This window comes from Scyliorhinus canicula, chromosome 5 (genome assembly GCF_902713615.1).
Source record: "Scyliorhinus canicula chromosome 5, sScyCan1.1, whole genome shotgun sequence".
Lineage (NCBI taxonomy): Eukaryota > Metazoa > Chordata > Chondrichthyes > Carcharhiniformes > Scyliorhinidae > Scyliorhinus > Scyliorhinus canicula.
The window spans coordinates 158,617,335-158,645,216 of record NC_052150.1 but is presented as its reverse complement, the minus strand read 5'-3'; the positions used below and the strand labels follow the sequence as shown (position 1 = coordinate 158,645,216).

Genomic DNA, 27,882 nt, shown 5'->3' with positions numbered 1-27,882 from the left:
GGCTCTGGTGTCGGCTGCGTGAGGGTTCAGCTCCAGGTGATCAGGCTTGATTTAAGATGTTCATTTTTTAAAAATCTTGTGCAATAAATTGATATATCATCAATGACCACAAGACGAGAATGGTAAAACAATAGAGGCTTTATTACACAAGATGCTGAGCCTCCTGCAGCTGGAACCAGAATGGGAGCGCGCAGGAGTGCTTACACTTTTATACGGTGCCTGCTGGGAGGAGCTATCAGGCTGGGATTTACTGTGGTACCTGTAATACAGTGGCAGTACCGTAATACGTGTAGTGTGTTACCAGTGGTGTTTACCACAGAGGACACCTGAGCCCGCTCCAGGGGCAAAATTCTCTGACCCCCCCGCAGGGTCGTAGAATCGCCCGGGTCCGGCATGGCCGGAATTCTCCGCCGCCCGGGAATTGGCGGGGGCGGGAATCACGCCCCGACGATCGGCGTGCCCCCTGCGGCAATTCTCCGGCCCGCGATGGGCCGAAGTCCCGCTGCCGAGAGGCCTTTCCCGCCACCGTGGTTTGAACCACCTCTGGTGGCGGCGGGATTGGCGGCACGAGCGGGCCCCCGGGGTCCGGGGGGGGGGGGGGGGGGGGGGGGGGCGATCGGGGCCCACCGATCGGCGGGCGGGCCAGTGCAGTGGGGCACTCTTTTTCTTCCGCTGCCGCCACGGCCTTCACCATGGCGGACGCGGAAGAGAACCCCCCCAGCGCACATGCGCCGGTGGTGACGTCAGTGGCAGCTGACGCACCGGCGCATGCGCAAACCGGCGAAGGCCTTTCGGCCAGCCCCAGTGCCGGCCGTCAAAGGCCGCTGGTGCCGGTTTTGGCGCCAGTCGGCGTGGCGGCTACCACTCCGGCGCGGGCCTGGCCCCCAAAGGTGCGGAGAATTCCGCACCTTTGCGGAGGCCCGACGCCGGAGTGGTTGGCGCCACTCTGCTACGCCGGGACCCCCCGCCAGGTAAGGTGTCCATCTCCGATGGTGCAGTCTGCATTTACCCCCTTACCAAATAAAGTAACGGTGGGAACTCTGGGTGCCCGTGAGTCTGGCTCAATCTGGGCTACGGATAATAGGTCGGAGCATATCAATAGTGTGCAATGATCTCTTGATGGGCGAGTTGACTGGGCAGGTCCAGACATGCCCAGGCAGCATGACTTTGAGTTCTGTATATTCGAGCTTGGCAAAGTCCGAATTCCCTGCGGGCCGTTCGCTGGAGCTGACTGCAGTTTAAAAGTGGCCAATTCTTTCGTTTAGGATATCCAATTTTAATCAGGCTCAAAACTAGGCCCTGTCAGGCTACCACAGATTCTTGATGAGCAAGGGGCTGAAAGGTTATTGGAATAGCTGGGAATGTGGAGTTGAGGTTATAATTAGATCAGCCATGAGCATAATGAATGGATGAGCAGGCAGCTGAGTGGCCTACTTCTGCTCCTAATTCATTGTTTGCATTTTGAGTTGGTGAAGGGGTAGGTGGGTGAGTGGATAGATTGATGTAGGTTGGTAAGTGGAAGATATCAATCTCAGTTTTTACATTTTCAATAGCCGCAACAAACATTTTAAGAATGGAATAAAGACTATGTGGGGATTTTTGAAAAGTAATTGCCAAATTCTCTTGGATCTTGTTTTAAATTTTTTTTAAATTTAGAGTACCCAATTCTTTTTTTCCCAATTAAGGGGCAATTTAGCGTGGCCAACAACCCAAAGATGTGCAGGGCCACACTAAATTGGCCATTAATTGGGGAAAATAAATGAATTGGGTACTTTAAATTTAAATTTGAAAAAAATTTTGCGTGGCCAATTCACCTACCCTGCACAATTTTTTTTCGTTGTTGGGGTGAGATTCACGCAGCGACGGTTGGATCCTGGTTTTAAGGTGAAAAATGTAAAGTATGAACTCTCGTGATGTATGGGATTTTCATACAAGAAATAATATAATATTTTAGCCCTGGTTTTGATGTCAAAACCCTACGGTTTCCGTGGTGGTGGGAGAATAATACGTGGATCATATTTTGCTAAGATTGGTGATTTTGACAGAAGCATTGATTATAAATTTTCTGTTACCAATTCTCCAAATGACAGTCTCCTGCTTCTCAGCAATGATTCCAGCAGCACTCGGTCATGCATTGTTGTGAAAAACTAAAAGAAGCACTGAACTTGTGTATTGCAAGAGCACTGTGTGAACTGATTAAATGTTCAGTACTTACAGGTGGTGTTTTTGCTGCTCATGACCGGTTGTGTGAATTTTGCGTTGGTAGTAGATTTTAAATTCTGTTAGAATAACTTAAGTCAGTCATTTTTTGATCAGGCAGCAAAAATGTGCAAAATGGAAACCTTTTCAAAGAACTGTTGCAGACATCCAATTTTCGGATAAGTGTGGTGGAAGATGTGGATACTGTGGAACTATGTGGAGCACTAAAGGTAAGAAAATATCTCAAGTTTGGAATTTTTTGTAAGAGTTTAAATCTTTCTCCTCCCAACATTGACCCGATCCCGGCTCTGGGTCACTGTCCGTGTGCAGTTTGCACATTCTCCCTGTGCTTGTGTAGGTTTCACCACCACAACCCAAAGATGTGCAGGGTAGGTGAATTGGCCATGCTAAATTGCCCCTTAATTGTAAAAAATTAATTGGGTACTCTAAATTAAAAAAGAATTTGACCCATTTATGTGTGGGTGGCCAAATGATCTGCTCTTGGGTCTCACCAGTGATACTTGAAGGCAAAACATGATGCACCTATTTTTAATTTCTGTTCCAATTGTAGTGGGCAACTTGGTGGCATTGAGATCAAATCCGTGCCATCCTTCCCCAACATCATATTGCAGTGTTCCACCATAAGCCTGAGGTAATAAGCCATCTCTGAAGGGTAAAGGAGATAAACTGGGTCTTGCATTTGAACTGACTTCCACTATACACACCTGGTGATGGATGTTTGGAACTAATGGTCCACCCTCAGTGGTGCACTCAGTCATCTAATATCGAAACCAGGCAAGTCCACAATACCACAGGGCATTGCTGATGGTTAAGTGGCATTAATGGAACCTGGAGGAAGCGTTTTCCCCACTTGGCTACAGATTACCCTGCAAAACAATGCCCTATTGTATCGAGTGGTGTTAACTGAATGGACAATGGGAAGTTAACTATGATTTGCACTTGAATCCAACTTATGCAAGTCTAGGAAGCTTAAGTGCACTCTTTTTTTTCTCTCCAAATAATATTTTTATTCATGGGTTTTTACATATATGCACAAAAATATCAGTCGACCAAAACATCAACCTGAACCAACAGTCACAAATCCCCAACCTCCCTCGATACGAACACCCCACCACATCCTGCCGTCCCAAATTTTACCCCTTTACCCCCCCCCCCCCCCCTCCCCCCAACCCCCTAAATCCCTGCTAACCCCTCAATCCTCCTTGAAGAAATCAATGAACGGTTTCTGCGTCCGGATGAACCCTTCTACCGGCAAAGCAAACTTGACCTTCTTCAACCGCAGGAATTCTGCCAGGTCACTCACCCATACCTGGCCGCGGCGGCTCTGAGTCCCGTCAACACAACAAAATCCATCTCTGGATTATCAGGGAGGCAAAGGCCAATACATCGGCTTCTCTCCCCACTTGGACTCTCGGATCTTCCGATACACCGAATATCGCCATCCCCGGACTCTGGGTTACCCCAAAACCTGGGCACCTTGGCACTGCCAGCCTGGCAATGCCCCTGCCAGGGTGTCCATGTGACACTACAAGTGTACTAGACTGGCAGTACAGCGGTGTCCAGGTGGCTTCAGGTGCCAGGGTGCCACCTGCCCAGAGCCCGACCACCCAGAGGCTCCCAATTTCCTGGGAGATACCCCCAAGTGCCGGTACGCCTGATCCACATTGGTGGAGACCAGTGCTAAATGGCACTCGCTCAGGGTCTCCAAGGCGCGCGTGTTCGATCCCGCGCCTTGGGTAACTCCAACCTGAGTATATTAAGTGAATCTGACTGCACACTTGAATATGCAAATCTGGATTCCACTATTGTGGGCAGGATCCAGATCACAAAACCTCGAGATTAGATCTCACGAGGTGCAACAAGACCGAGAAAGGCCTCTCACGAGATTTAATGGCCTTTTTGCATCCTGAGCCAAGCGCAACGAAGCCAGTAGATCAAGGCCAGATGAAACTGTCCATTCCTCTTACTATATTTTTTAAAATTTAAAGTGTCCAATTTCTTTTTTCCAATTAAGGGGCAATTTAGCGTGGCCAATCCACCTACCCTGAACATCTTTGGGTTGTGGGAGTGAGACCCACACAGACACGGAGAGTATGTGCCAACTCCACATGGACAGTGATACGGGGCCGGGATCGAACAGGGTCCTCGGTGCCGTGGGGCAGCAGTGCTAACCACTGTGTCATCGTGCCACCCCCTCCTCTTACTATCTTAATCCTAGATCAAATCACCCCATAGTCTTCTAAATTCCAGGATATGCAACTCCATCCCTCAGAGAATCATAGAATCCCAACAATGCAAAAGGAGGCCTTTCATCCCATAAAGCCTGCACTGACCCTGCAAAAGAGCACTCCACCTCGACCTAATCCCCTTCCTTATTCTCGTAATCCACCCAGACTTTGGAGGCTAAGGGGCAATTTAGCATGATCAATCCACTTAACCTGCACATCTTTGGACAGTGGGAGGAAACCCATGCAGACACGGAGGAATGTGCAAACTCGACACAGTCACCCAATTGAACTGCAACCCTGGCACTGTGAGGCAGCAGTGCTAACCACTGTGCCACCGTGACGCCCCAGAGTCCAGGTTTTATTCTGGTAAATCTATGCTGCGCTCCCTCCAAGACCAATATATCCTTCTTGAAGTCTGGTGTCTACAATTGCACACAGTATTCCAGACATTGTTTAACCAGGGCTTTGTGTAGTTGAAATTTGACTTGTACCCCCTCATACACTATTCCTCAATGTTTAAAGGGTAGCATTACATTAACCCTTTTTTAATTTTTGTAACTGTTCATGACTTTTTAGTGATCTAGGTACCTGGGCCTCCCAAGTCTCTTTGGCCTCCCTGTCTAGTTTTTTACCATATAGAAATAATCCTGGTCTGTCCTATTTTTGTTTTTAAATACAAAGAGCATGACCTCCCATTACTCACAATTTGCCACCGTTTTGCCCATTCACTTAATCTATCAATATCTCTGTCACATTACACTCTTCTCCACACAACACATGCCAATTTTTGTGCTATCAGCAAATTTGGATATTCTATCCCATCATCTAAGCTGTGAATAGGGCAGCACGGTGGCGCAGTGGATAGCACTGCTGCTTGACGGCGCCGAGGTCCCAGGTTCGATCCCGGTCCTGGGTCACTGTCCGTGTGGAGTTTGCATATTCTCCCCGTGTCTGCATGGGTCTCACCCCCACAGCCCAAAAGATGTGCAGGGTAGGTGGATTGGCCAAGCTAAATTGTCCCTTAATAGGAAAACAAATTGGGTACTCTAAATTAAAAAAAAATCTAAGCTGTGAATAAAAATGGTGCATTCTTGGTGCCCCGACACAGATCAGTGTAGGATACCACTCATCACATCCTGCCAATTAGATTACTAGCCTATTATCCCTACATACTGATTCCTGCTGCTCAGCTAATTTCATAGTTCTGTTTTAACTTTAGCTCACAGTCTGTTGTGAGAGACTTTATCAAATGCCTTCTGGAAGTCCATGTACATGACACCCTTTCTTTAATCATCTCCTGTGGCTTGGTTTTGAGACCCTTAACCGTGCAATGGGTAAATCAGATTTTTAAAAATTAAATGACTTTATTGAAAAATAAATTACACTACAATGTAAATTGCAATACTTTACAGTACTCTTCACTATCATTTTGCTCTTTGATATTTGATCCAAAATCTGAATTTTGATGTCAGTGCAGATATATATTTTCCATGTGGAGTTTGCACATTCTCCCCGTGTCCGCGTGGGTCGCACCAGGGTAGGTGGATTGGCCACACTAAATTGATAAAATTGCCCTTAAGTGTCCGAAAAGGCTAGGTGGGGTTACTGGGTTACAGGGATAGGGTGGAGGTGTGAGCTTAAGTGGGGTGCTCTTTCCAAGGGCTGGTGCAGACTCGATGGGCCAAATGGCCTCCTTCTGCACTGTAAAATTCGATGAAATGTTCCATTGGCCATATTTTGCACGTAGACCCCGACCTCTTACCCAAAATAGGAACTTAGTGAGCCTAACAGCATCTTAGAAGATAAATGGAAGTTGTGGTTAAATCCTTTCTAGAACTTGGTGTACTTGTGAAATATAGGCTGGAATTCTCCGGCTGTTGGGATCCTCTTTTACCGCTGGCAGCACACCCTTGCCCGTGGGTTTCCCAGCAGAGTGAGGTGGCTTCAATGGGAAATCACGTTGACCAGCGGCAGGAAGAGAGAATCCTGTCGCCAGCGAACGGCACGATGTCGAGAAACACTGTGTTGGGGGACCGGAGAATCCTGCCCATAATCTGTCTTTTCTCTTTTCAGATGGAGACAGGGCTGCTGATTATTTTAGACCATAAGATCATAAGAAATAGGAGCAGAATTAGGCCACTTGGCCCATCGAGTCTGCTCCGCCATTCAATCATGGCTGATATTTTCTCATCCCCATTCTCCTGCCTTCTCCCCATAACCCCTGATCCCCTTATTAATCAAGAACCTATCTATCTCTGTCTTAAAGACACTCAGTGAATTGGCCTCTCCAGCCTTCTGCGGCAAAGAGTTCCACAGGTTCACCACCTTCTGGCTGAAGAAATTCCTCCTCATCTCTGTTTTAAAGGATCGTCCTTTTAGTCTGAGATTGTGTCCTCTGGTTCTAGTTTTTCCTACAAGTGGAAACATTCTCTCCACGTCCACTCTATCCAGGACTCGCAGTATCCTGTACATTTCAAGACGATCCCCTCTCATCCTTCTAAACTCCCGAGTACAGACCCAGAGTCCTCAAACGTTCCTCATACGACAAGTTCTTCATTCCAGGGATCATTCTTGTGAACCTCCTCTGGACCCCTTCCAAGGCCAGCATATCCTTCCTTAGATATGGGGATTTTGAACATGTTCTGCTTTCCTGGTGCGTTTTTGGTATAAAACCAAAAAATGCTGTAAATACTCTGTAGGTTTGACACCATCTGTGGAGAGTGAAATAAGAGTTAACGTTTCGGGGTGATGACTTAGCAGAATAAGGAGAAGCTAGAAATGTAACTGGTTTTAAGCAAGCACAGAGTCAGTGAAAGGGTGGGATAAAGAACGAAAGCAAAGGTCTGTTGTAGAGTGGAAGTCCAGAGAGGTTAAATGACAAAAAGAATAATGGTGCAAGGCAAAAGAGAGGTAATGGGGCGAGTAAAGATGTGTTTTGAGGAGGCGTGAAAGGTAAAATCATGAACAGCTCTCTAAAAAGAAAAGGAAAAAGAGAGTGAAGCTAGAGCAAATAAAACAAAATCATCAAAGGAAAAGGAACAAAATGTGGGCTGGGCACAATCCAAAGTTTTTGAACTCTTGTCGATTTGGAAGGCTAATTGAAAGGTGCAGTGCTATTTTTCATACATTGGTTTTTAATGGATTACTGCAGGAGGTTGAGGATACAGGTAACAATGGGAGCAAAGGTGAATAAATAAAATAACAAACAACTGGAAGCACAGGGTCGCAGTTGTGGACTGAATAGAATTGTTCCACAAAGTGATAACCCAATCAGTGTAGAGGAAACAGCATTGAAAGAGGTAAATACAGTTCTAAATTGAAAGAAGATCATATAAATTTCTGTTTCATCTGGAAGGAGTGCTTGGAACCTTGGCTGAGGAGAAGAGAGTAAGTAAAAGGGCAGGTGTTGCATCTCCTGTGCTTCATGGGAAGATATTGTCGGGAGGGGATGTTTAGGTGATTGAGCAGTGGACCTACGGTGATGTGGAGGGGAGTACTCCCTTCAGAACACTGAAAATGCAGAGGCGAGCAGGATGTGTTTGGCAAATGTACATGGTGGTTTGTAGCAATTTTTTTTTTAAATTTAAGAGTACCCAATTCTTTTTTTTTCCCAATTAAGGGGTACTTTAGCGTGGCCAATCCACCTAACCTGCCCATCTTTGGGTTGTGGGGGTGAAACCCACGCAGACACTGGGAGAACGTGCAACATATTCAAGCGTCTGCACTGGGGCTCAAAAAAACACTTTTTTTTAAGGGCTCCTTTCTTTAAGGGGAAAGAAACTGCTCTCTTAATTTTTTCAAAGAACAAAGAAAAGTACAGCACAGGAACAGACCCCTCGGCCCTCAAAGCCTGTGCCGAACATGCTGCCCGTCGAAAATCTTCTGCACTTCCTGGGTCCGTATACTTCAATTCCCACCCCAGTCATCTATTTGTCAAGGTTCCCCTTAAATGTCACTATCGTCCCTGCTTCCACCACCTCCCCCGGCAGCGAGTTCCAGGCACCCACTACCCTCTGTGTGAAAAAACTTGCCTCGTACATCCCCTCTAAACCTTGCCACTCGCACCTTAAACCTATGCCCCCTAGTAATTGACCCCTCTACCCTGGGAATAAGCCTCTGACTATCCACTCTGTCTATGCCCCTCATAATTTTGTAGACCTCTATCAGGTCGCCCCTCAACCTCCGTCGTTCCAGTGAGAACACACCGAGTTTATTCAACCGCTCCTCATAGCTAATGCCCTCCAAATCAGGCAACATCCTGGTAAATCTCTTCTGCACCCTCTCTATAGCCTCCACATCCTTCTGGTAGTGTGCCGACCAGAATTGAACACTACACTCCAAGTGTGGCCCCAGGTCACTGTCCTCGTGGAGTTTACACATTCTCCCCATATCTGCGTGGGGCTCACCCCCACAACCCAAAGATGTGCAGGCTGGGTGGACTGGCCAAGGTAAATTGACCCTAATTGGAAAAATAAAAGAATTTATTTTTAAAAATTGTGTAAACTGTTCACAAGATACTAGACACAAACATACATGGGCTAAAATATTACAAGTATTACACACTAATGCAGAGGTAATAAGTGACAATATCCTTCCAGATCTGGACAGCACGGTGGCACAGTGGTTAGCACTGCCCAGTCACGGCACCAAGGCCCCAGGTCGATCCTGGCTCTGGATCACTGTCTGTGAGGAGTTTGCACATTTTACCCGTGTTTGCGTGCGTTTCTCCCCCGCAACACTAAGATGTGCAGGGTAGGTGGATCGACCACGCTAAATTGCCCCTTAATTGGAAAAAATTAATTGGGTACTCTAAATTTATTAACAAAAAAAAATAATTTCAGATCTCCACTATTACTACTGTTTATACTTCCCTCTCATTCGCTGGCTTCTTGATGCTTCCCTTGCATCAATCCGCTCAACCCCCATCCACTTCTCAGCCCTCCCTAAGCCCTCCTGTTCACCGACACCCCATACTCACTGCCTAACTTGCTTCACCAGAGAGGCAGATAATGGAGGGAGGCAGAAGGGTGATAACTGAGAGGAAGCCTGAATGGGAAGGGGTTGGGACGGCAGCGAGAAGGAAGGGGGAGGGAGGGCCATTAGGCAAGTGGGAGGCCCCTGGGGCAGAAGGGGGTGGAAGGGCCAGTGGGCAGGCAGGGTATGGGAAGACAGGCAGGTGGGAAGGGTTCAGCAGGGCTAGCGGGCTGACGAGTTGTGGCATGGCTGGCTGGCAGGAGGTGTATAGAACGGCCAATTAGTGGAAACGAGCAAAGGGGGCTGAGATAGTGCTGATGAGCAAAATGGCCGGAAATCTGTTTAGAGAATATACTGAAGATTGAGCATGCGCAGTTACAGCGTGGTTCCTGGAACGTCTGCAAGGACTTCACTAAAGTGAAAATGGAGGCAGTACTGTTGAGTTAACTTCCCTAAATTGATAAAAAGCACTAAAATGAAAATGCGAGAATGTGCTTTAAATGGGAAATATCTGTACTCGGGCAACTTTTCTCTCAATGTTTTGAAGTTTTTGCGCGTCTTTGATTTTTGGTGGGCTAATTTCGAATTTTTGAGGGCAAATTTGCCTATCACCTTTGTGTATTTCGAGACCTAATCTGCACAGTTGCCTTCGCCTGCCATGAATATTCCATCCTGGTTTTCCACCTTCCTGCTGCACAGAATTTCTTTCCGTTCCTCACTTATTTGATCTTGGCCAGCTTTTATCAATCCCAACTTTCCATTTTGGCTCCAGTCCTAAACCTCCACAGGGTGTCACCTGCACTGCTGGCCTATACCAAATTGGGTTAATCCGCCTCCCATGCCCTTTCTGATCAACATTGGCTCCCCATGTTCCAAAACCTCACATAAAATTCTCGGAACTTCTCAATGGCCTTCTTTCTCCCTATTTTTGTAACCTTCTGCAACTGACCCCTGGTAAGAGCAGTTTTTTTTAGGTTGCGGTCGTTCTTTGAAGGAATATGCGTCAATAAAATTTATGTAACATGATTGTTATCTTGAATGTGGAAGCTGAATCATCTTCATAGAATGGCACTGACACTCTTTCACAGAACATTGTTGCTGTTGGTGCCGGGTTTTGTGATGGTCTGCGCTGTGGAGATAACACTAAAGCTGCAGTGATTCGCCTGGGTTTGATGGAGATGATTGCGTTTGCCAAACTCTTTTGCAAAGGAACAGTGTCTGAGACAACCTTCCTGGAAAGCTGTGGCGTTGCAGACGTTATTACAACTTGCTACGGTGGACGAAATCGCAAAATTGCAGAAGCTTTTGTAAAAACCGGAAAGGTACACAGGACATTAATTAATTATGTGTTGTATTAAAACTTAAAGCAGATTCCAGATCTTTCAGCTAGCTGCTCTCTGTTGGAGTGGCAGTAAGGATGTGGTGTTTTCCCTTAGGGTAAGGAGGGGAATTACATTTGAACAGGATTCCTTCTGCCAATTGTTATACACTGACCCCTGTGTGAAGTGTTTGAACGTGGATAGATTTGGGCTTGCCATTAGAGTTTATTCCCACAGTCAAGTAGCCTGTCAGTGTTTAACCATCGAGGCCAATGTAAAGAATGGTTAATTGAGCAAGACACCCGTGACAGTGGAGTGTAAGCCAATTAAAATTGACACCTTCAGAAGGAGATGTTTGAGGAAAAAAATTTGTGAAACAGATATAACATTTGCAGCTCTTTCATGCACAACTACTGCTTAAATATGCTATTACAGAAAATAAAAACAGAATGGTGGCACGGTGGCGCAGCGGTTAGCATTGCGACCTCAGGACGCCGGTTCGATCCTGGCCCTGGGTCACTGTCCATGGGGAGTTTGCACATTCTTCCTGTTTCTTTGTGGGTCTCAATCCCACAACCCAAAAATGTGCAGGGTAGGCAGATTGGCCACACTAAATTGCCCCTTAATTGGGAAAAATCAAAATTAATTTATGAACCAATTGGAAAAGTAAACATTTAAAACATAAATCTCTTGACACATCATGATGAACCATCAATTGCACGAGAGACGAGTAGCTATACAAAAGTTAGGCTTTAATAAGCTAGAACCTAGCCCTGCGGTTGACTACAATAAAATGGACGACCGCCGGGCGTTCCGACTATTTATTCCTCTGTATGGAGGCGTGGTTAACTCAGCCCCTCGACCAATCGGAGAGCCGTCACATGACTGGTCTCAACCAATCGGTCGAGAGGCACATGACCGACCAGGGCCAATGGTAAGCCGGTGTTCTGCACCAATGGCAGACAGCTATGCAAATCATACCACCACATTCACCCCTTGCGGAGAAAGAAGCCGGGGGGGGGGGGGGGGGGGGGGGAGGGGGGGGAGAGAGAACTGGTGGTATGAGCAGCAGCCGGGAGAACAAAAATTTTCTCTCCTTTTCTTTAATTACATTTTTGGCTTCTCACTGACCCAGACAATTAGCAATATTACACAAAGTCCCAACAAAGTCCATGGAGCTGTTGAAATTTAGATCGATTCCATCAGTCTTTTTGTGGCCCGTGACGTTCTGGCAGACCGCCGCAGTGGAGTAGGTGACGTCGGTTCAGCCAATGGTGGTGGTTCCGCTGATGTCCTGGAGTCCGGGAGCGATAGTCCTTGAATAGTCACCGTCACCCGAGCTGGCTGGGGAAGGGGTGACCTGGGTGGGGCGCTGGGGGGAAAAAACAGGGGGGGGGGGGGTCTGTGGTGAAGGGGGGGGAAGGCCGCACGCCGGCGGGTGCCAGGTCCCGGAGGGAGACCGTGTCCTGCCGACCGTCGGGGTACTCCACATACGCAAACTGCGGGTTAGCGTGGAGTAACTGGACTTGTTCCACCAACAGGTCGGACTTGTGCACCCGCAGAGGTCCGCGTGGAGGGAGCGGAGGCGGTCTATCGCGCGCTGGCGCAGGTACCGTGGGACAGGGCATCAGGAGGCTCATTGAGCTTCCCAGGACGATACAAGATCTCATAGTTGTACGTGGACAACTCGATCCACCACCGTAAGATCTTGTCATTCTTAATCTTGCCCCTTTGTGCATTATCAAACATGAAGGCTATGGACCGTTGGTCTGTGAGGAGGGTAAACCTCCTGCCGGCCAAATAGCGCCTCCAATGTTGCACCGCTTCGACTATGGCCTGTGCTTCCTTTTCCACAGAGGGGTGGCGGAGTTCGGAAGCCTGGAGGGTTCTGTCGAAGAAGGCCACGGGTCTGCCCGCTTGGTTCAGGGTGGCCGCCTGAGCTACTTCTGATGCGTCGCTCTCGACCTGGAAGGGGAGGGACTTGTCGATGGCGCGCATCGTGGCCTTTGCGATGTCCGCTTTGATGCGGCTAAAGGCCTGGCAGGCCTCTGTCGACGGCGGGAAGGTCGTGGTTTGAATGAGGGGACGGGCCTTGTCAGCGTAGTTGGGAACCCATTGGGCGTAGTAAGCGAAGAAACCCAGGCAGCGTTTGAGGGATTTGAGGGTATTGGGGAGAGGGAGTTCCATCAGGGGGCGCATGCGTTCGGGGTCAGGGCCTATCACTCCTTTACGCACTACGTAGCCAAGGATGGCTAGACGGTCGGTGCTAAACACGCACTTATCCTTATTGTATGTGAGGTTAAGGAGTTTTGCGGTTTTGAGGAATTTTCGGAGGTTGGTGTCATGGTCCTGCTGATCGTGGCCGCAGATGGTGACATTATCAAGATACGGGAAGGTAGCCCGTAATCCGTACTTGTCAACCATTCGGTGCATCTCCCGTTGGAAGACCGAGACCCCATTTGTGACACCAAATGGAACCCTAAGGAAGTGGTAGAGGCGCCCATCTGCCTCAAACGCGGTGTATTTGCGGTCACTCGCGCGGAGGGGGAGCTGGTGGTAAGCGGACTTAATGTCCACAGTGGAGAAGACCTTGTATTTCGCGATATCATTTACCATGGCGGAAATACGGGGGAGAGGATACGCGTCCAGTTGCGTAAACCGGTTGATGGTCTGGCTATAGTCGATGACCATCCGGTTTTTCTCCCCAGTCCAGACCACCAGCACTTGGGCTCGCCAGGGACTGTTGCTGCCCTCAATGACCCCTTCCGTCAGCAACCTCTGAACCTCGGACCCGATGAAGGACCGGTCCTGGGCGCTGTACCGTCTGCTCCGTGTCACGACGGGTTTGCAATCGGGGGTGAGATTAGCAAACAAGGAGGGGGGGTCCACTTTGACGGACGCGAGGCTGCAGACAGTGAGGGGGGGTATAGGGCCGCCGAATTGGAAGGTCAAGCTCTGCAGGTTGCACTGGAAGTCTAGTCCTAGGAGTGCTGGTGCGCAAAGGTCAGGGAGGACAAGGAGTTTAATTTTTAAAAACCTTCCCTTGGACCGTGAGGTCCGCGATGCAGCACCCGGTGATGCGGACGGAGTGCGAACCTGAGGCTAACCAGATTTTGTGTTTTACAGGATGGACAGGGAGCGTGTAGCGTCTTACCGTGGCAGGGTGAACAAAGCTTTCCGTGCTCCCGGAGTCCAGCAGGCAGCCCGTCTCGTGGCCGTTGAGGTAGATGAGCGTTGTCGTTTTGGCGAGCGTGCGTGGATGTGACTGGTCGAGCTGAATAGCCGCGAGCTGTGGAGAAAATCGGTATTCGTTGTCGTCGTCCGAGTAGATGCTGGAAGAACCTTGCGTGCCAGTCCCGGAAGGTGGTGCCCAGGATCCGCACGTGGAGTCGGGGCCCCAAGATGGCGGCGCCCAGGACCCGCACATGGAATCGTGGCCCCAAGATGGCGGCGTCCAGGACCCGTACATGGAATCGGGGCCCCAAGATGGCGACGCCCAGGACCCGTACGCGGGGTTGGCGCCCCAAGGTGGCGGCGCCCCAAGATGGCGGCACCCAGGGCCCCCACGTGGAGTCAGCGCCCCAAGATGGCGGCGCCCGTGGGGCCCTCGTGGTTACTGGGGGCGGGGTTAGTGGTGCCGGCGGGCCGATCGGAGAGGCTGGGAGCAGGGGCAGAGAGGCGCGCAGGCCAGGCGCGGGGGCCCGGGGGCGGCGAGCGGAGAGTAGCGCGGTGCGCTGGAGGGGCCCCGGAGGGGAGAGAGAGGCGCGCAGGCCAGGCGCGGGGGCCCGGGGGCGGGGGTGGGGGGGGAGAGAGTTGCGGGGTCTAGGAGGGGACCGGGAGGGCCCAGAGGAGAGAGAGAGAGGTGCGCAGGCCGGTCGCACGGGCCCGGGGCGGGGAAGAGAGTTTGCGCGGCGACCGGGAGGGCCCAGAGGAGAGAGAGAGGGGCGCAGGGGCCCGGGGGCGGGGGAGGGAGAGAGAGGCGCAGGCCGGACGCAGGGGCCCGGGGGCGGGGGAGGGAGAGAGAGGCGCAGGCCGGACGCAGGGGCCCGGGGGCGGGGAGTGCTGCGCGGCGACCAGGAGGGACCAGCAAGGGCCCGGAGGTGGGGATTCCTGGTCGCTGCGTGGAACCGCAGTGACCGTTTTGGCCTGGCAGACAGTGGAGAAGTGGCCCTTCTTCCCGCAGCTCTTACAGAGGGCGGAGCGGGCTGGGCAGCGCGGGCGAGGGTGTTTCGCGAACCCGCAAAAGTAGCAGCGGGGCCCCGTGGACTTGTCGGGGCGTCCCGCGGCACAGGCCTGAGGGAGGTCGGGAGCGGCGGATGGCGGTGGGGAAGCGTGCCAGGAGGCCCAGGATGGTGCTGCGCGGCTGGGGACATAGACGCGGGCATTTAGATCGGCGACCTCCAGGGAGGTGGAGAGAGTCCGTGCCTCAGTTAAGCTGAGGTCGTCTTTCTCCAGCATCCGCTGGACTGCATCCCAGCCACGTAAGCGTCTCTGATCAGCAGTTCATGTGCTCCGTAGCTGAAACAGCGAGGCAGGAGCAGTTCCTCCCCAGGATGACAAGGGCCTGGTAATATTGGTCTAATGACTCACCGGGGAGCTGTTGTCTGGTGGCCAGCAGATGTCGGGCGAATACTCTGTTGACTGGTTTAAGGAATTGTCCATTCAGCTTTAGCATGGCGGCATCGTAATCTTTCTCCTTCTTGATTATCGCGTAGGCTGCTATACCCACGCTGGAATGGAGGATGTGAAGCTTCTGTGCCATGGTGGGGGGGCTGGTTGCAGACTCCAGGTATCCTTCGAGACATGTCAGCCAATGTTGAAAAAGTTCTGCAGAGTTTGGAGTTTGAGGGCTGATGCGGAGGCATTCGGGCTTGATCTGGAACTCCATCTTCAAAAATCTAGCTTATTAAATTGATGAGCCATCAATTGCATGAGAGACGAGTAGCTATACAAAAGTTAGGCTTTAATAAGCTAGAACTCATATAGGCCTATTTCACTCCTTAACGTAGACGCTAAGTTGCTGGCGAAGATCCTGGCTACCAGGATAGAGGATTGTGTGCCAGAGGTAATTCATGAAGATCAGACAGGGTTTGTCAAGGGGCGGCAGCTCAACACGAATGTGCGGAGACTGCTCAATGTTATCATGATGCCGGCAGTGGAGGGGGAGGCGGAGATAGTGGTGGCGCTGGATGCAGAGAAGGCGTTTGATAGAGTTGAGTGGGGGTACCTATGGGAGGTGCTGGAGAGGTTTGGATTTGGGGAGGGATTCATCAAATGGGTGAGGCTGCTTTACGCGGCGCCGATGGCGAGTGTAGTCACAAATGGAAGGAGATCGGAGTATTTTAGGCTTTATCGTGGGACCAGGCAGGGGTGTCCCCTGTCCCCCCTGCTCTTTGCACTGGCGATTGAACCGCTGGCCATGGCGTTGAGGGAGTCAGGGAAGTGGAGGGGTCTGGTTCGGGCGGGGGAGGAGCACCGGGTATCGCTGTATGCAGACGACCTGCTGTTATATGTGGCGGACCCAGAGGGGGGAATGCCGGGGGTGATGGAACTGTTAGCGGAATTTGGGGCTTCTCGGGCTATAAGCTGAACTTAGGAAAGAGCGAGGTATTTGTAGTGCACCCGGGAGATCAGGAGGAGGGAATTGGGAGGCTCCCCTTCAGGAGGGCAGTGAAGAGGTTCAGGTACCTGGGGGTGCAGGTGGCCAGGAGTTGGGGGGCTCTTCATAAGCTTAACTTCACCAGACTAGTGGAACAGATGGAGGAGGAATTTAAAAGGTGGGACATGGTGCCGCTATCGCTGGCGGGCAGAGTGCAATCCGTCAAAATGACGGTTCTCCCGAGGTTCTTGTTCCTCTTCCAGTGCTTGCCCATCTTTATCCCTAGGGCCTTTTTTAAAAGGGTGACCAGCAGCATCATGGGATTTGTTTGGGCGCATGGCACCCCGAGGGTGAAGAGGGTCTTCTTGGAGCGGAGTAGGGATGGGGGGGGGCTGGTGTTGCCCAACCTCTCGGGGTATTACTGGGCGGCCAACGTGTCGATGGTGCGTAAGTGGGTGATGGAGGGGGAGGGGGCAGCATGGAAACGGATGGAGAGAGCGTCCTGTGGGGATACAAGCCTGGGGGCCCTGGTAACGGCGCCGTGGCCGCTCCCTCCCACGAGGTATACCACGAGTCCGGTGGTGGCGGCTACCCTCAAGATTTGGGGGCAGTGGAGGCGACATAGGGGAGAAGTGGGGGGCTCGATGGAGGCTCCGTTAAGGGGGAACCATAGGTTCGTCCCGGGGAACATGGATGGGGGATTTCGGGGATGGTATAGAGCGGGCATTAGACAGCTGAAGGACCTGTTTATCGACGGAAGGTTTGCGAGCCTGGGGGAGTTGGAAGAGAAATTTGGGCTCCCGCCGGGAAACATGTTTAGATATCTGCAGGTAAAGGCATTTGCTAGACGGCAGGTGGAGGGATTCCCTGCGCTCCCCGCGAAGGGGGTGAGTGACAGGGTGCTCTCGGGGGTCTGGGTCGGGGAAGGGAAGATATCCGATATCTACAAGCTTATGCAGGAGAAGGAAGAGGCGTCAGTAGAGGAGCTGAAAACGAAGTGGGAGGGGGAACTGGGGGAACAGATCGAAGACGGGACATGGGCTGATGCCCTGGAGAGGGGGCGTTGATTATGTTAGCTTATTTTATTTAAATTTGATTTATCTAATTTTAATTTATGGTTAAGTTCTCTTGTTTGGGGGGGGGGGGGGGTGGGGGAATGTGATACATGTGATGTTACGGTATGGGGGGAATTGTGGGTGTTATGGGGCTGTTAGTTGCATATTACTGCTTTTTGCTATACTTTTTGTTATATTTTCTGCAAAAAATTCCAATAAAAAAAAAAGCTAGAACTTAGCCCTGCGGTTGACTACAATAAAATGGACGACCGCCGGGCGTTCCGACTATTTATACCTCGGTATGGAGGCGTGGTTAACTCAGCCTCTCGACCAATCAGATCCGTCACATGACTGGTCTCAACCAATCGGTCGAGAGGCACATGACCGACCAGGGCCAATGGTAAGCCGGTGTTCTGCACCAATGGCAGACACCTATGCAAATCATACCACCGCACATCATCTCTCCTGAGTAGTACTACATACCGTGTGCTCACCCTATGCCTATGTATTTACATTGTGTATTATGTATGTCCTATGTTTTATCATGTACAGAATTATCTGTCTGGACTGTACACAGTCTTTACACTGTACCTTGGTACACGTGACAATAAATCAAATCCAAATAAATAATAAAAACCGAACACTGGGTAAACTCAGCAGGTCTAGCAGAATCTGTAGAGAGAGAAAAATAGAGTTAATGTTGTTTGAGTCCTTATGACGCTTCTACAGAAGGTAGCATGGTGGTTAGCACTGTTGCTTCACAGCACCAGGGACCCAGGTTCGATTCCCGGCTTGCGTCACTGTGCAGAGTCTGCACGTTCTCCCTGTGTCTGTGAGGGTTTCCTCCGGGTGCTCTGGTTTCCTCCCACAAGTCCCAAAAGACATTCTTGTTGGGTGAATTGGACATTCGGAATTCTTCCTCAGTGTACCCGAACAGGCGCCCTAGTATGGCGACTACCAGATTTGCACAGTAACTTCATTGCAGTGTTAACATAAGCCTACTTGTGACACTAATGGAGATTATTATTATTAATATTTGATATAGTGTATTTCACAATCATTAGAACTTACAGCCAATAAAGTGCTCTTGAAGTGTAGCCATTAATATAACATAGGAAAGTGGCGTCCAATTTATGTACAGAAAACTCCCACAAATAGCAGTGTGATAATGATCAGATCGGTTTTTGTAATTTTGGTTGAGGAAACAATATGCACCAATATATAACGTGGAAAGTGCCATTGGATCTGAGAAAGCATTGGCTGGTTTCATCTGAAATATAATACCTCTGACAGTGCAGCATTCTCCCAGTCCTGCCCTGCATTGACAACCTTGATTTTGTTCTCCAGCCCAGGCATGGAACTTGGTTCTGCACAGTAGAAAAGGTCATGAAATAGTAAAATAATTTTTATTCCATATATAAACTTATGAAGTATACATTTTTAATGAAAACATGGTGCGTAGATGAACAGACATCAACCCACGATAATATTAAGCTATTGCATGAAGAATGATGTGACAACAATGTGCAGGTTTATTTTTTCTGCAGACTATTGAACAGCTGGAACAGGAGATGTTGAATGGCCAGAAGCTCCAGGGACCTCAGACTTCAGTAGAAGTGCACCAGATTCTCAAACAGAAGAAAATAGTGGATAAGTAAGTTGAACTTAGTTATTCCTTACCTCTGTATTAGATTTGTGCTTCTTACTTAGCTCCCCCTTCCCCCATTTGGTTATGCCAGTGCTGCTACTGGCTGCATTTGCTACTATATCAGTGATGATTGACGTTTTTGGTGTTCTTGAAACACATTGACTGTGCCAGTTTGTTTTCTCTCTCTGCTGCTCAGTACTCCACCTTCTGATGTAGTCAGTGCTCATGGGTGCTAATAAAATATTACTGTGCAGAGACCATGGAAGAGAATCATAAAATAGTTACAGCGCAGAAGGAGTCCAATCTGTCCATTTTGTTCACAGCATTCAACTAGTCCCACTCCCCATCTTTTCCCCGTATTACTGCAAGATTTTTGTGGTGAATGTATTACTGATACCATTTACCATTGTATTGCATTACATTGTTTGTATTATGTTGATGACCTTGTGGGCTCCGCCTGTGGCTCCGCCCCCTTGGGGGAGGTATATAGTGCTGCAGCCTGTAGGCAGCACTCAGTACAGAGCAGTCACAGGCAGGCACAGTTCTAGCTGAGTAAAACCACTGTTCACTTCAACTCTTCGTCTCGTGTGAATTGATGGTCGCATCAATTTTCTCTTCAGATAATTTCCTTTTTTTTAAAAAAATAATTTTTATTGAGAAATTTTGATTTTATACAACAATAACGCACCTTAGTAAAATACCGAAAATAACAATAATATTAACAATCATATACATTCGCCCCATCCCCATGAACAACCCAGCATTTTAACAACAACGCAAATTAACACACTATAAAGTTACAGAATAAACACTACAATAATGCAACCCCCCCCCCCCCCTCCCCCCCGGGTTGCTGCTGCTATTGACCCAGTTACCTATCTCTGAGCCAGGAAGTCCAGAAAAGGCTGCCACCGTTTATAGAACCCTTGTGTTGATCCTCTCAGGGCAAATTTGACCTTTTCCAATTTTATAAATCCCGCCATGTCTCCACGCTTGGGGGCCTCGCATCCTTCCGCTGTAGCAGAATCCTTCGACGGGCTACTAGGGACGCAAAGGCCAGGACCCCGGCCTCTTTCGCCTCCTGCACTCCCGGCTCCATCCCAACCCCAAAAATTGCGAGTCCCCACCCTGGCTTGACCCTGGATCCAACCACCCTCGACACCGTCCCCGCCACCCCCTTCCAGAATTCTTCCAGTGCTGGGCATGCCCAGAACATATGGGCGTGGTTCGCAGGACTCCCCGAACATCTGGTGCACCTGTCCTCGCCCCCGAAGAACCTACTCATCCTAGTCCCGGACATGTGGAGATAATTTCCTTTTGATAGTCACAATTCAATCCACCTCCACCACACTCTCGGACAGTGCATTCTAGATCCTAACCACTCATTGCGTTTTTGAAAATGTTTTACTACAGGTCATTGGTGCTTCTTTTCCCAATCACCTTAAATTAGCATCCTCTGGTTCTCAATCCTTCCACCATTGAGAACAGTTTCTCTCTGTCCAGACCCCTCATTATTTTGACAACCTTTTTTAAATTGCCTCTTAATTGTCTCTTCCTTAAGGATAACACCCGGTGCTCTGGTTTCCTCCCACAAGTCCCGAAAGACGTGCTGTTAGGTAATTTGGACATTCTGAATTCTCCCTCTGTGTATCCGAACAGGCGCTGGAATGTGGCGACTAGGGGATTTTCACAGTAACTTCATTGCTGTGTTAATGTAAGCCTACTTGTGACAATAAGAATGATCATAATTATAACAGTCCTGCAGCACTGAGCTCGTGATTGCCTTTAACTTCACCTTTTCTGGGGTCTCCTTCAGCTCCTATGCTTCTACCCTTGAAACTGGCTGATGTTCGATCCCGGCCCCGGGTCACTGTCCATGTGGAGTTTGCACATCCTCCCTGTATCTGCGTGTCTCACCCCCACAACCCAAAGATGTGCAGGATAGGTGAATTGGCCACTCGAAATTGACCCTTAATTGGATAAAAGAATTGAGTACTCAAAATTTATTTTAAAATTCTAGTAAACAGCTGGACATTGGATTCTCCAGCTCTCGGGGCAGGAATCCACACAGGTGTGGATTGATACAAGTTTTTGCCAGGGTGGCCCTGACGTGGTTGACCCCAGAGGGGGCCGAGGGTTAAGTATTTAAGGTAGGTGCCCCGAAAGTCTATTGGAGGGTCTCCGTCCCCCCACAATCTGAGCCCCCCACCCACAATCAGAGCCCTCCCCGCCCCCCCTCCCCACAAACGGAGCCCTCCCCGCCCCCCCCCCCCCCCACAATCTGAGCCCTCCCCACAATCGGAGCCCTTCCCCCCCCTCCTCCCCACAATCGGTGCCCTCCACCGCCCCCCCCCCAATCGGTGCCCTCCACCGCCCCCCCACAATCGGAGCCCTCCCCCCCCAACCCCACAATTGGAGCCCCCCCCCCAAACAATCGGAGGCCTCCCCCCACAATCGGAGCCCTCTTTTCACCCCCCCCCCCCCACATCGGAGCCCTCTTTCCCCCCCCCCCCCCCCACGCAAATCGGAGCCCTCTCCCCAAATCAGGCAGCCCTCTCTGGAAACTGAAGAGCAGTCCAGGCAGAAAGAGTAAAAGAAAAATCACTGATTTACACTCACCTGTCCCTTATACCTGCTGCCTCAGGCAGATGTCTAGAAAGCAGCAGCTGTAACTTCATAGAAAGCGAAAACCACAACGCAAGGCTTTAAAACCTCCCAAATCTTGCAAGACTTCTATTTACTTCAAAGAGAAATAGTTTTTAGTAGACCATAATTGAGATTGGGATTCGTGATGGAACCCTTTGCTTTTTCCGCCATGCATAAATTTGCATGACAAGGGGCACCGAATCACTTCTGGGCACAGCTCCCAGTGCGAAACAGAAGCGATTCAGCTCTGGCTGGCGAACATAGTCTCCCAAATGGAAAATCAAGCCCAATACCTTCACGCCCCTCATCTAAGTCATTGATATAAACTGTGAAAAGTTGAGACCAACGGGAGGGAGGTTACGCATCGCATTCTGCCAACCAGAAGAGACTCATTTATGCATACTGTTTTCTGCCAGCCAGTCAATCTTCTATTCATGCTAATATATTACCCCTACACCCTGAGCTTTTATTATTCACAATAACATTTGATGTGGCACCGTATCAAATGCCTTCCAGAAAACCAAGTATGGCACATCTGCAGGCTCCCCTTTATCTACAGCACATGTTATTCCTTCAAAGAGCTCCAAAATAGGAATAGCATGATTTCTCTTTCATTAAATCATGCTGACTCTTCCTAATTGCCTCGGGCTTCTCTTAAGTGCCCGACTATAACTTCCTTAATGATTGAATCTAACACTTCCCCCAAGACAGATGTCAAGCTAACTGGCCTATAGTTTCCTGTTTCCTGCCTCCCTCCCTTCTTGAATATATTTGCTAACTTCCGGTCTGACGGAACCATTCTAGAAATGAGCGGATTATGGAAAATTAACACCAATGCATCTACTACCTTATTCGCCACCTCTTTTAAGACCCTAGGGTGAAGTCTATCAGGACCCAGAGACTGGCCAGCATGCAGCTCCATTAGTTTGCTCAGTACAGCTTCCGTAGTGATTTGTAGTTTCTCCACTTCCTTCCACCTCTTGATTTACAGCCATTACTAAAATGTTTTCTGTATCCTCTGTAATGAAGACAGAAGCAAAATATTTGTTAATTTAATCCACTATTTAGTTATTATCTATTAACTCCCCATTCCCACTGTCTAGAGGATCACCACTCTCATTACTCTTTTTTTTCTTTTTAAATACCTATAGAAACTCTTGCTATCTGTTTTTATATTTCTAGTTAGCTTCCTCACGTACTCTAATTTCTTTCTCCTGATTATCCTTTTAGTCATTATCTGCTGTTCTTTATATTCTGACCAATCAGCTGACCTGTCACTTACCTTTACACAGTTGTATCCTTTTTCCTCAAGTTTGATGCTTTCCGATGGGCAGCACGGCGGCGCTGTGGTTAGTACTGCTGCCTCACGGCGCCGAGTTCCCAGGTTCGATCCGAACTCTGGGCCACTGACAGTGTGGAATTTGCACATTCTCCCCATGTCTGCGTGGGTTTAATCCCACATCTCAAAGATGTGTAGGGTAGGTGTATTGGCCACGCTAAATTGCCCCTTAATTGGAAAAAAATGAATTGGGAACTCTAAATTAAATTTTTTTAAATAAAAAAAATTTTGATGCTTTCTGGGCACCACGGTGGCTCAGTGGTTAGCACTGCTGCCTACGGCGCTGAGGACCCGGGTACGATCCCGGCCCCTGGTCACTTCCCACATGGAATTTGCATGTTCTCCCTGTGTCTGCATGGGTTTCACCCCCACAATCCAAAGATGTGCAGGTTAGGTGGATTGGCCACGCTAAATTGCCCCATAGTTGGAAAAAAATAATTGGGTATTCGAAATTTAAAAAATAAATTTGATGCTTGCCTTAAATTCTTTAATTAATCACAGATGGTGGCTTCTCCCTTTAGAATTGTTCTTTATAGTAGGACTATACTTATTCTGAGTATTCTGAAATATCCCCTTTAATGTTTGCCATTGCTTCTCTATTGATGTATCCCCTACCCTAGTGTCTGAGTTCACTACAGCTAGCTCAGCTTTCATGACGACATAGTTGCCCTTATTTTAAGTTTAAAACACTAGCCTTAGACTCACTCTTTTCTCTTTCTATTGGGACGTTAAATTTAGATATATTGTGGTGGCTGTTACCTCGGGGTGCCTTCACCCTTGAGGTCATTAATTATTCCTTTCATATTATGTAACACTAAGTCTAACATAACCTCCTCTCCGGTTAGTTCCAGAGTGTGGTGCTGTGAGAAACCGTCCTGAAAGCATTGTATGAACTCCTCATCCAGACTATTGCTGGCAATCTGATTTTTCCAGTTAATCTATAGATTAAAAGCCCCATGATTATTGCTGTCCATTTATCATAAACACCCAATACTTTGTTCCACATTGTGGTTACAGTTTAGGGACCTCTAGACAACTGACACTAGTGACTTCCCGTACCAGCCTCCCAAACAGGCGCCGGAATGTGGCGACTAGGGGCTTTTCACAGTAACTTCATTTGAAGCCTACTTGCGACAATAAGCGATTTTTATTTCATTTCTTTCCACTACCATTCATCATCTCCACCCGCACTGATTCTAAATCCTGATCTCCTGAACCAAGGCCATCTCTTTTTTTTTAAAATTTAGAGTAGCCAATTCATTTTTTCCAATTAAGGGGCAATTTAGCATGGCCAATCCACCTAGCCTGCACATTTTGGGGTTGTGGGGGGTGAAACCCACGCAAACGTGGGGAGAATGTGAAACTCCACACAGAGTGACCCAGAGCTAGGATCGAACCTGGGATCTCGGCGCCGTGAGGCAGCAGGGCTAACCCACTGCGCCACCGTGCTGTCCCTAAGTTCATCTCTGACAATTGCACCAATGCCACCATTGATCAACAGTACTACCCCTCCACCTTTACCCATCTTCCTTGTCTTCTTTAATATCATACACCATATTTAAGGCGAGACGGTGGCGTAGTGGTATTGTCACTGGACAAGTAAACCAGAGACCCAGAGTAATGCTCTGGGGACCCAGTTCAAATCCCACTACTGCATGTGGTGCAATTTGAATTCAGTAATAATCTGGAATCAACAGTCTAATGGTGACCATGAAACCTTTATCAATTGTTGTAAAACCCATCTGGTTCACTGATGTCCTTTAGGGAAGTAAATCTGCCATCATAACCCGGTCTGGCCTACAAGGGACTCCAGATCCACGGCAATGTGGCTGTCTCTTAACTGCCCGTTCAATAAATGCTGGCCCAGCCTGCGACACCCATGTCCCATGAACGAATAAAAAAAAATATTCAGGACCCAATCGTTCTCGTCCTGTAGCCACATCTCTGTAATAGCTATCACCTCAAATTTATTTCCTAAGGTTATTTATGCTAGCTAAATTAACTTGGACAAAGGTAGGAGGAGTATTGTGCCTTGGCTCATGCAGAATATGTTAATCTGTAAATTTATACATTTTATTACATATGCTCCTTCTAAAGCTAGATATGTATTCAGAACTCCTTGACCTGGTACTTTCTTGTTATAGGTTCCCTTTGTTCACTGCAGTGTATCAGATTTGCTACGAAGACAAACCAGTGAAAGAATTGATAGCCTGCCTGCAGAGTCACCCAGAACACATGTAAAGTGATGGATTATATGCAGTGTTCCTCTTGCATGGGGCTAATACTTAATAACCACGTGTGGATCACCAACTAGAAGAGATCATGCTTGTCTAGCTATGAAGTAGATTGTGTGACATCAATCGGTCATTTGAGTAAGTGAGCCTGATCATCAATGGAGGTTCCATTGTGTTGTCAGTTAATGTTTGCAATATTGAGATGGATTGGAATGAATTTACAGTTTTAAAAAATGCCTTGGTGAGCAAAGGGCTTAAAGTACTTAATGAGTGCCTATTCATGATGGAAATACTTATGGAAGATGATTTGCATGCATATTGGCATGCAGTTTGGACAAATATTTATGCATACACTAATTTATTTTTTAAGTCTAATACCACTAATTGTATTGCTTGATTACAGCCCAATCCGTTTCAATTTTTTTCCAAATATGTCAATTGCATTATTTTTAATACGGTTTGTGAAAAACCATAATTTTAAGACATAATCTATTATTACAAGCATGTTAATGTTTACTGTAATTAATTGCACACCTTGCTTATTCAACAATTTAGCAGAGAAGTAAAACATTTCTTCAGGTGAGAAACAGAATAGATTTTCTCCAATGATAGCAGTTTTGTTACTTTATGTTCTTCATTTGTTAAGTGGTAATGGAGTGCCTGTTCTTAATGATAGGACTCGCATTTCTGAACCAGAAAGACATGGGTTCAAGCTCCAGTCTAGAGATTGTATTGTATTATCTGGACTAACACTTCATCGCAGCACTGGGAAAATGTTTACTGATGAAACTACATTTAAAAAAAAAAGTATTTAGTTGACCATAAAGCACAGTTCCAAAATCATGAAGAGCGTTATATAAAAGCAAATAATTTTCTTGTTTCCCTCTGCATTTCTGAAAGTATTGCCACCCTTTCTTTTTATTTTGCAATTTGTACCATTGGCAGACTTGCTTCTGTTACTTTGAATCAATATGTAATCATTGGGATATGATAGTGGCTGCCACAAGTTAGAATTATGGTCTTGTTGAGGGGTATTCTTTGTAAGATGCAACGGTTTGGTCATTTGATTTTAGATCAGTACTGCAGGTCATGGCTCCTGCTAACTTAAGACTCAATAGGCTCTTTTTGGACTGTACAGGAAAGAAACAAAGGTCACTTTTCACTTTCTCAGCCTTATTCAACAACAGCGAAGTCCAAATATGGGGTTAAATTTGGAGCATATGAGAAATGTTCTAACAGATCCCCTTTACAATTCGGAGCTCCTAGGAATGTGACAGAAGCATGACTCTTGTCTATTTGGAAAATCCAGAACCTAGCTGCGAGGTGGATTTCTAGCAATCATTGTTGTAGTGAGGAAGGATTCTGAGCTGCTGTTGAGCATTCTGAAAGGACTATTGATCCCACAAGGTGCATAATCATGTTAGCACCTGGATTTGGCAATCGGTCTGGAAGTGCTGTGTAGGTTCCAATTCTTTCAACAGATGGCCTTTGAATAGGTGATGGGGAAACTGACTTGGGCTGAATGCAGCTGGTATTGTGTTATCTGGTGGCTGCAAGTTGGCAGACCTGTTGCTGGAAGTTCAGAACCATGGCATACTTAATAATTTGATACTTGTGTTAAAGCAGGTGGGGAGTACTCCTAAAGACATTGTCGAGTGGATCAGTCAGCCTGCTTTATTTATAGAGCCTTGACCTGTCGCTGAAGGCGGAGATAGAACAGTACAGCACAGAACAGGCCCTTCGGCCCTCGATGTTGTGCCGAACAATGATCACCCTACTCAAACCCACGCTATACCCGTAACCCAACAACCCCCCCCCCCAAAACCTTACTTTTAAGGACACTACGGGCAATTTAGCATGGCCAATCCACCTAACCCGCACATCTTTGGACTGTGGGAGGAAACCCACACACACACGGGGAGGACGTGCAGACTCCGCACAGACAGTGACCCAGCCAGGAACCGAACCTGGGACCCTGGACCTGTGAAGCATTTGTGCTAACCACCATGCTACCGTGCTGCCCACTTTCCATTTAGCTCAAGATAACCCTTCAGGCAACTCTGTAATTATGATGTTGGCTGAACAAGTAATGGAAGCTTGCAAGAGGTGTGTAATGATAGAGTGCAAGTTTTCCAGCAGCATCTCAAACCTTTGGATAACTCTAAGCCTTGACTTTTCCACCCTACAGTTAAACTCTATTTGACATGATTTCCATTTTTCCTTTGTTCCCCTCCTTGTATTTCATTATGCTCTGGTTTGCAGCCACATAGGGGGCAGCAGGGTAGCATGGTGGTTAGCATAAATGCTTCACAGCTCCAGGGTCCCAGGTTCGATTCCCGGCTGGGTCACTGTCTGTGTGGAGTCTGCACGTCCTCCCCCTGTGTGCGTGGGTTTCCTCCGGGTGCTCCGGTTTCCTCCCACAGTCCAAAGATGTGCGGGTTAGGTGGATTGGCCATGCTAAATTGCCCGTAGTGTCCTAATAAAAGTAAGGTTAAGGGGGGGGGTTGTTGGGTTACGGGTATAGGGTGGATACGTGGGTTGAGTAGGGTGATCATGGCTCGGCACAACATTGAGGGCCGAAGGGCCTGTTCTGTGCTGTAATGTTCTATGTTCTATGTTC

The 27,882-nt window shown here is 48.2% G+C and overlaps 1 protein-coding gene across 2 annotated transcripts in view; it reads left to right on the top strand.

Annotated features, from left to right (window-relative positions):
* LOC119966364 (glycerol-3-phosphate dehydrogenase 1-like protein) overlaps positions 1–26,974 on the top strand; it is a 58,546-nt gene extending 31,572 nt beyond the window's left edge. The window contains exons 5-8 of one of the 2 annotated variants that reach the window (XM_038797897.1): positions 2,317–2,429; positions 10,511–10,744; positions 18,943–19,049; positions 25,173–26,974. In XM_038797897.1, coding sequence (XP_038653825.1) covers positions 2,317–2,429; positions 10,511–10,744; positions 18,943–19,049; positions 25,173–25,269 — 551 coding nt within the window. In that variant the 3' untranslated portion in view covers positions 25,270–26,974. The remainder of the gene's footprint in view (positions 1–2,316; positions 2,430–10,510; positions 10,745–18,942; positions 19,050–25,172) is intronic. The other variant, XM_038797899.1, reaches the window with a different exon arrangement.
* The last annotated feature ends 908 nt before the right edge of the window (positions 26,975–27,882 follow it).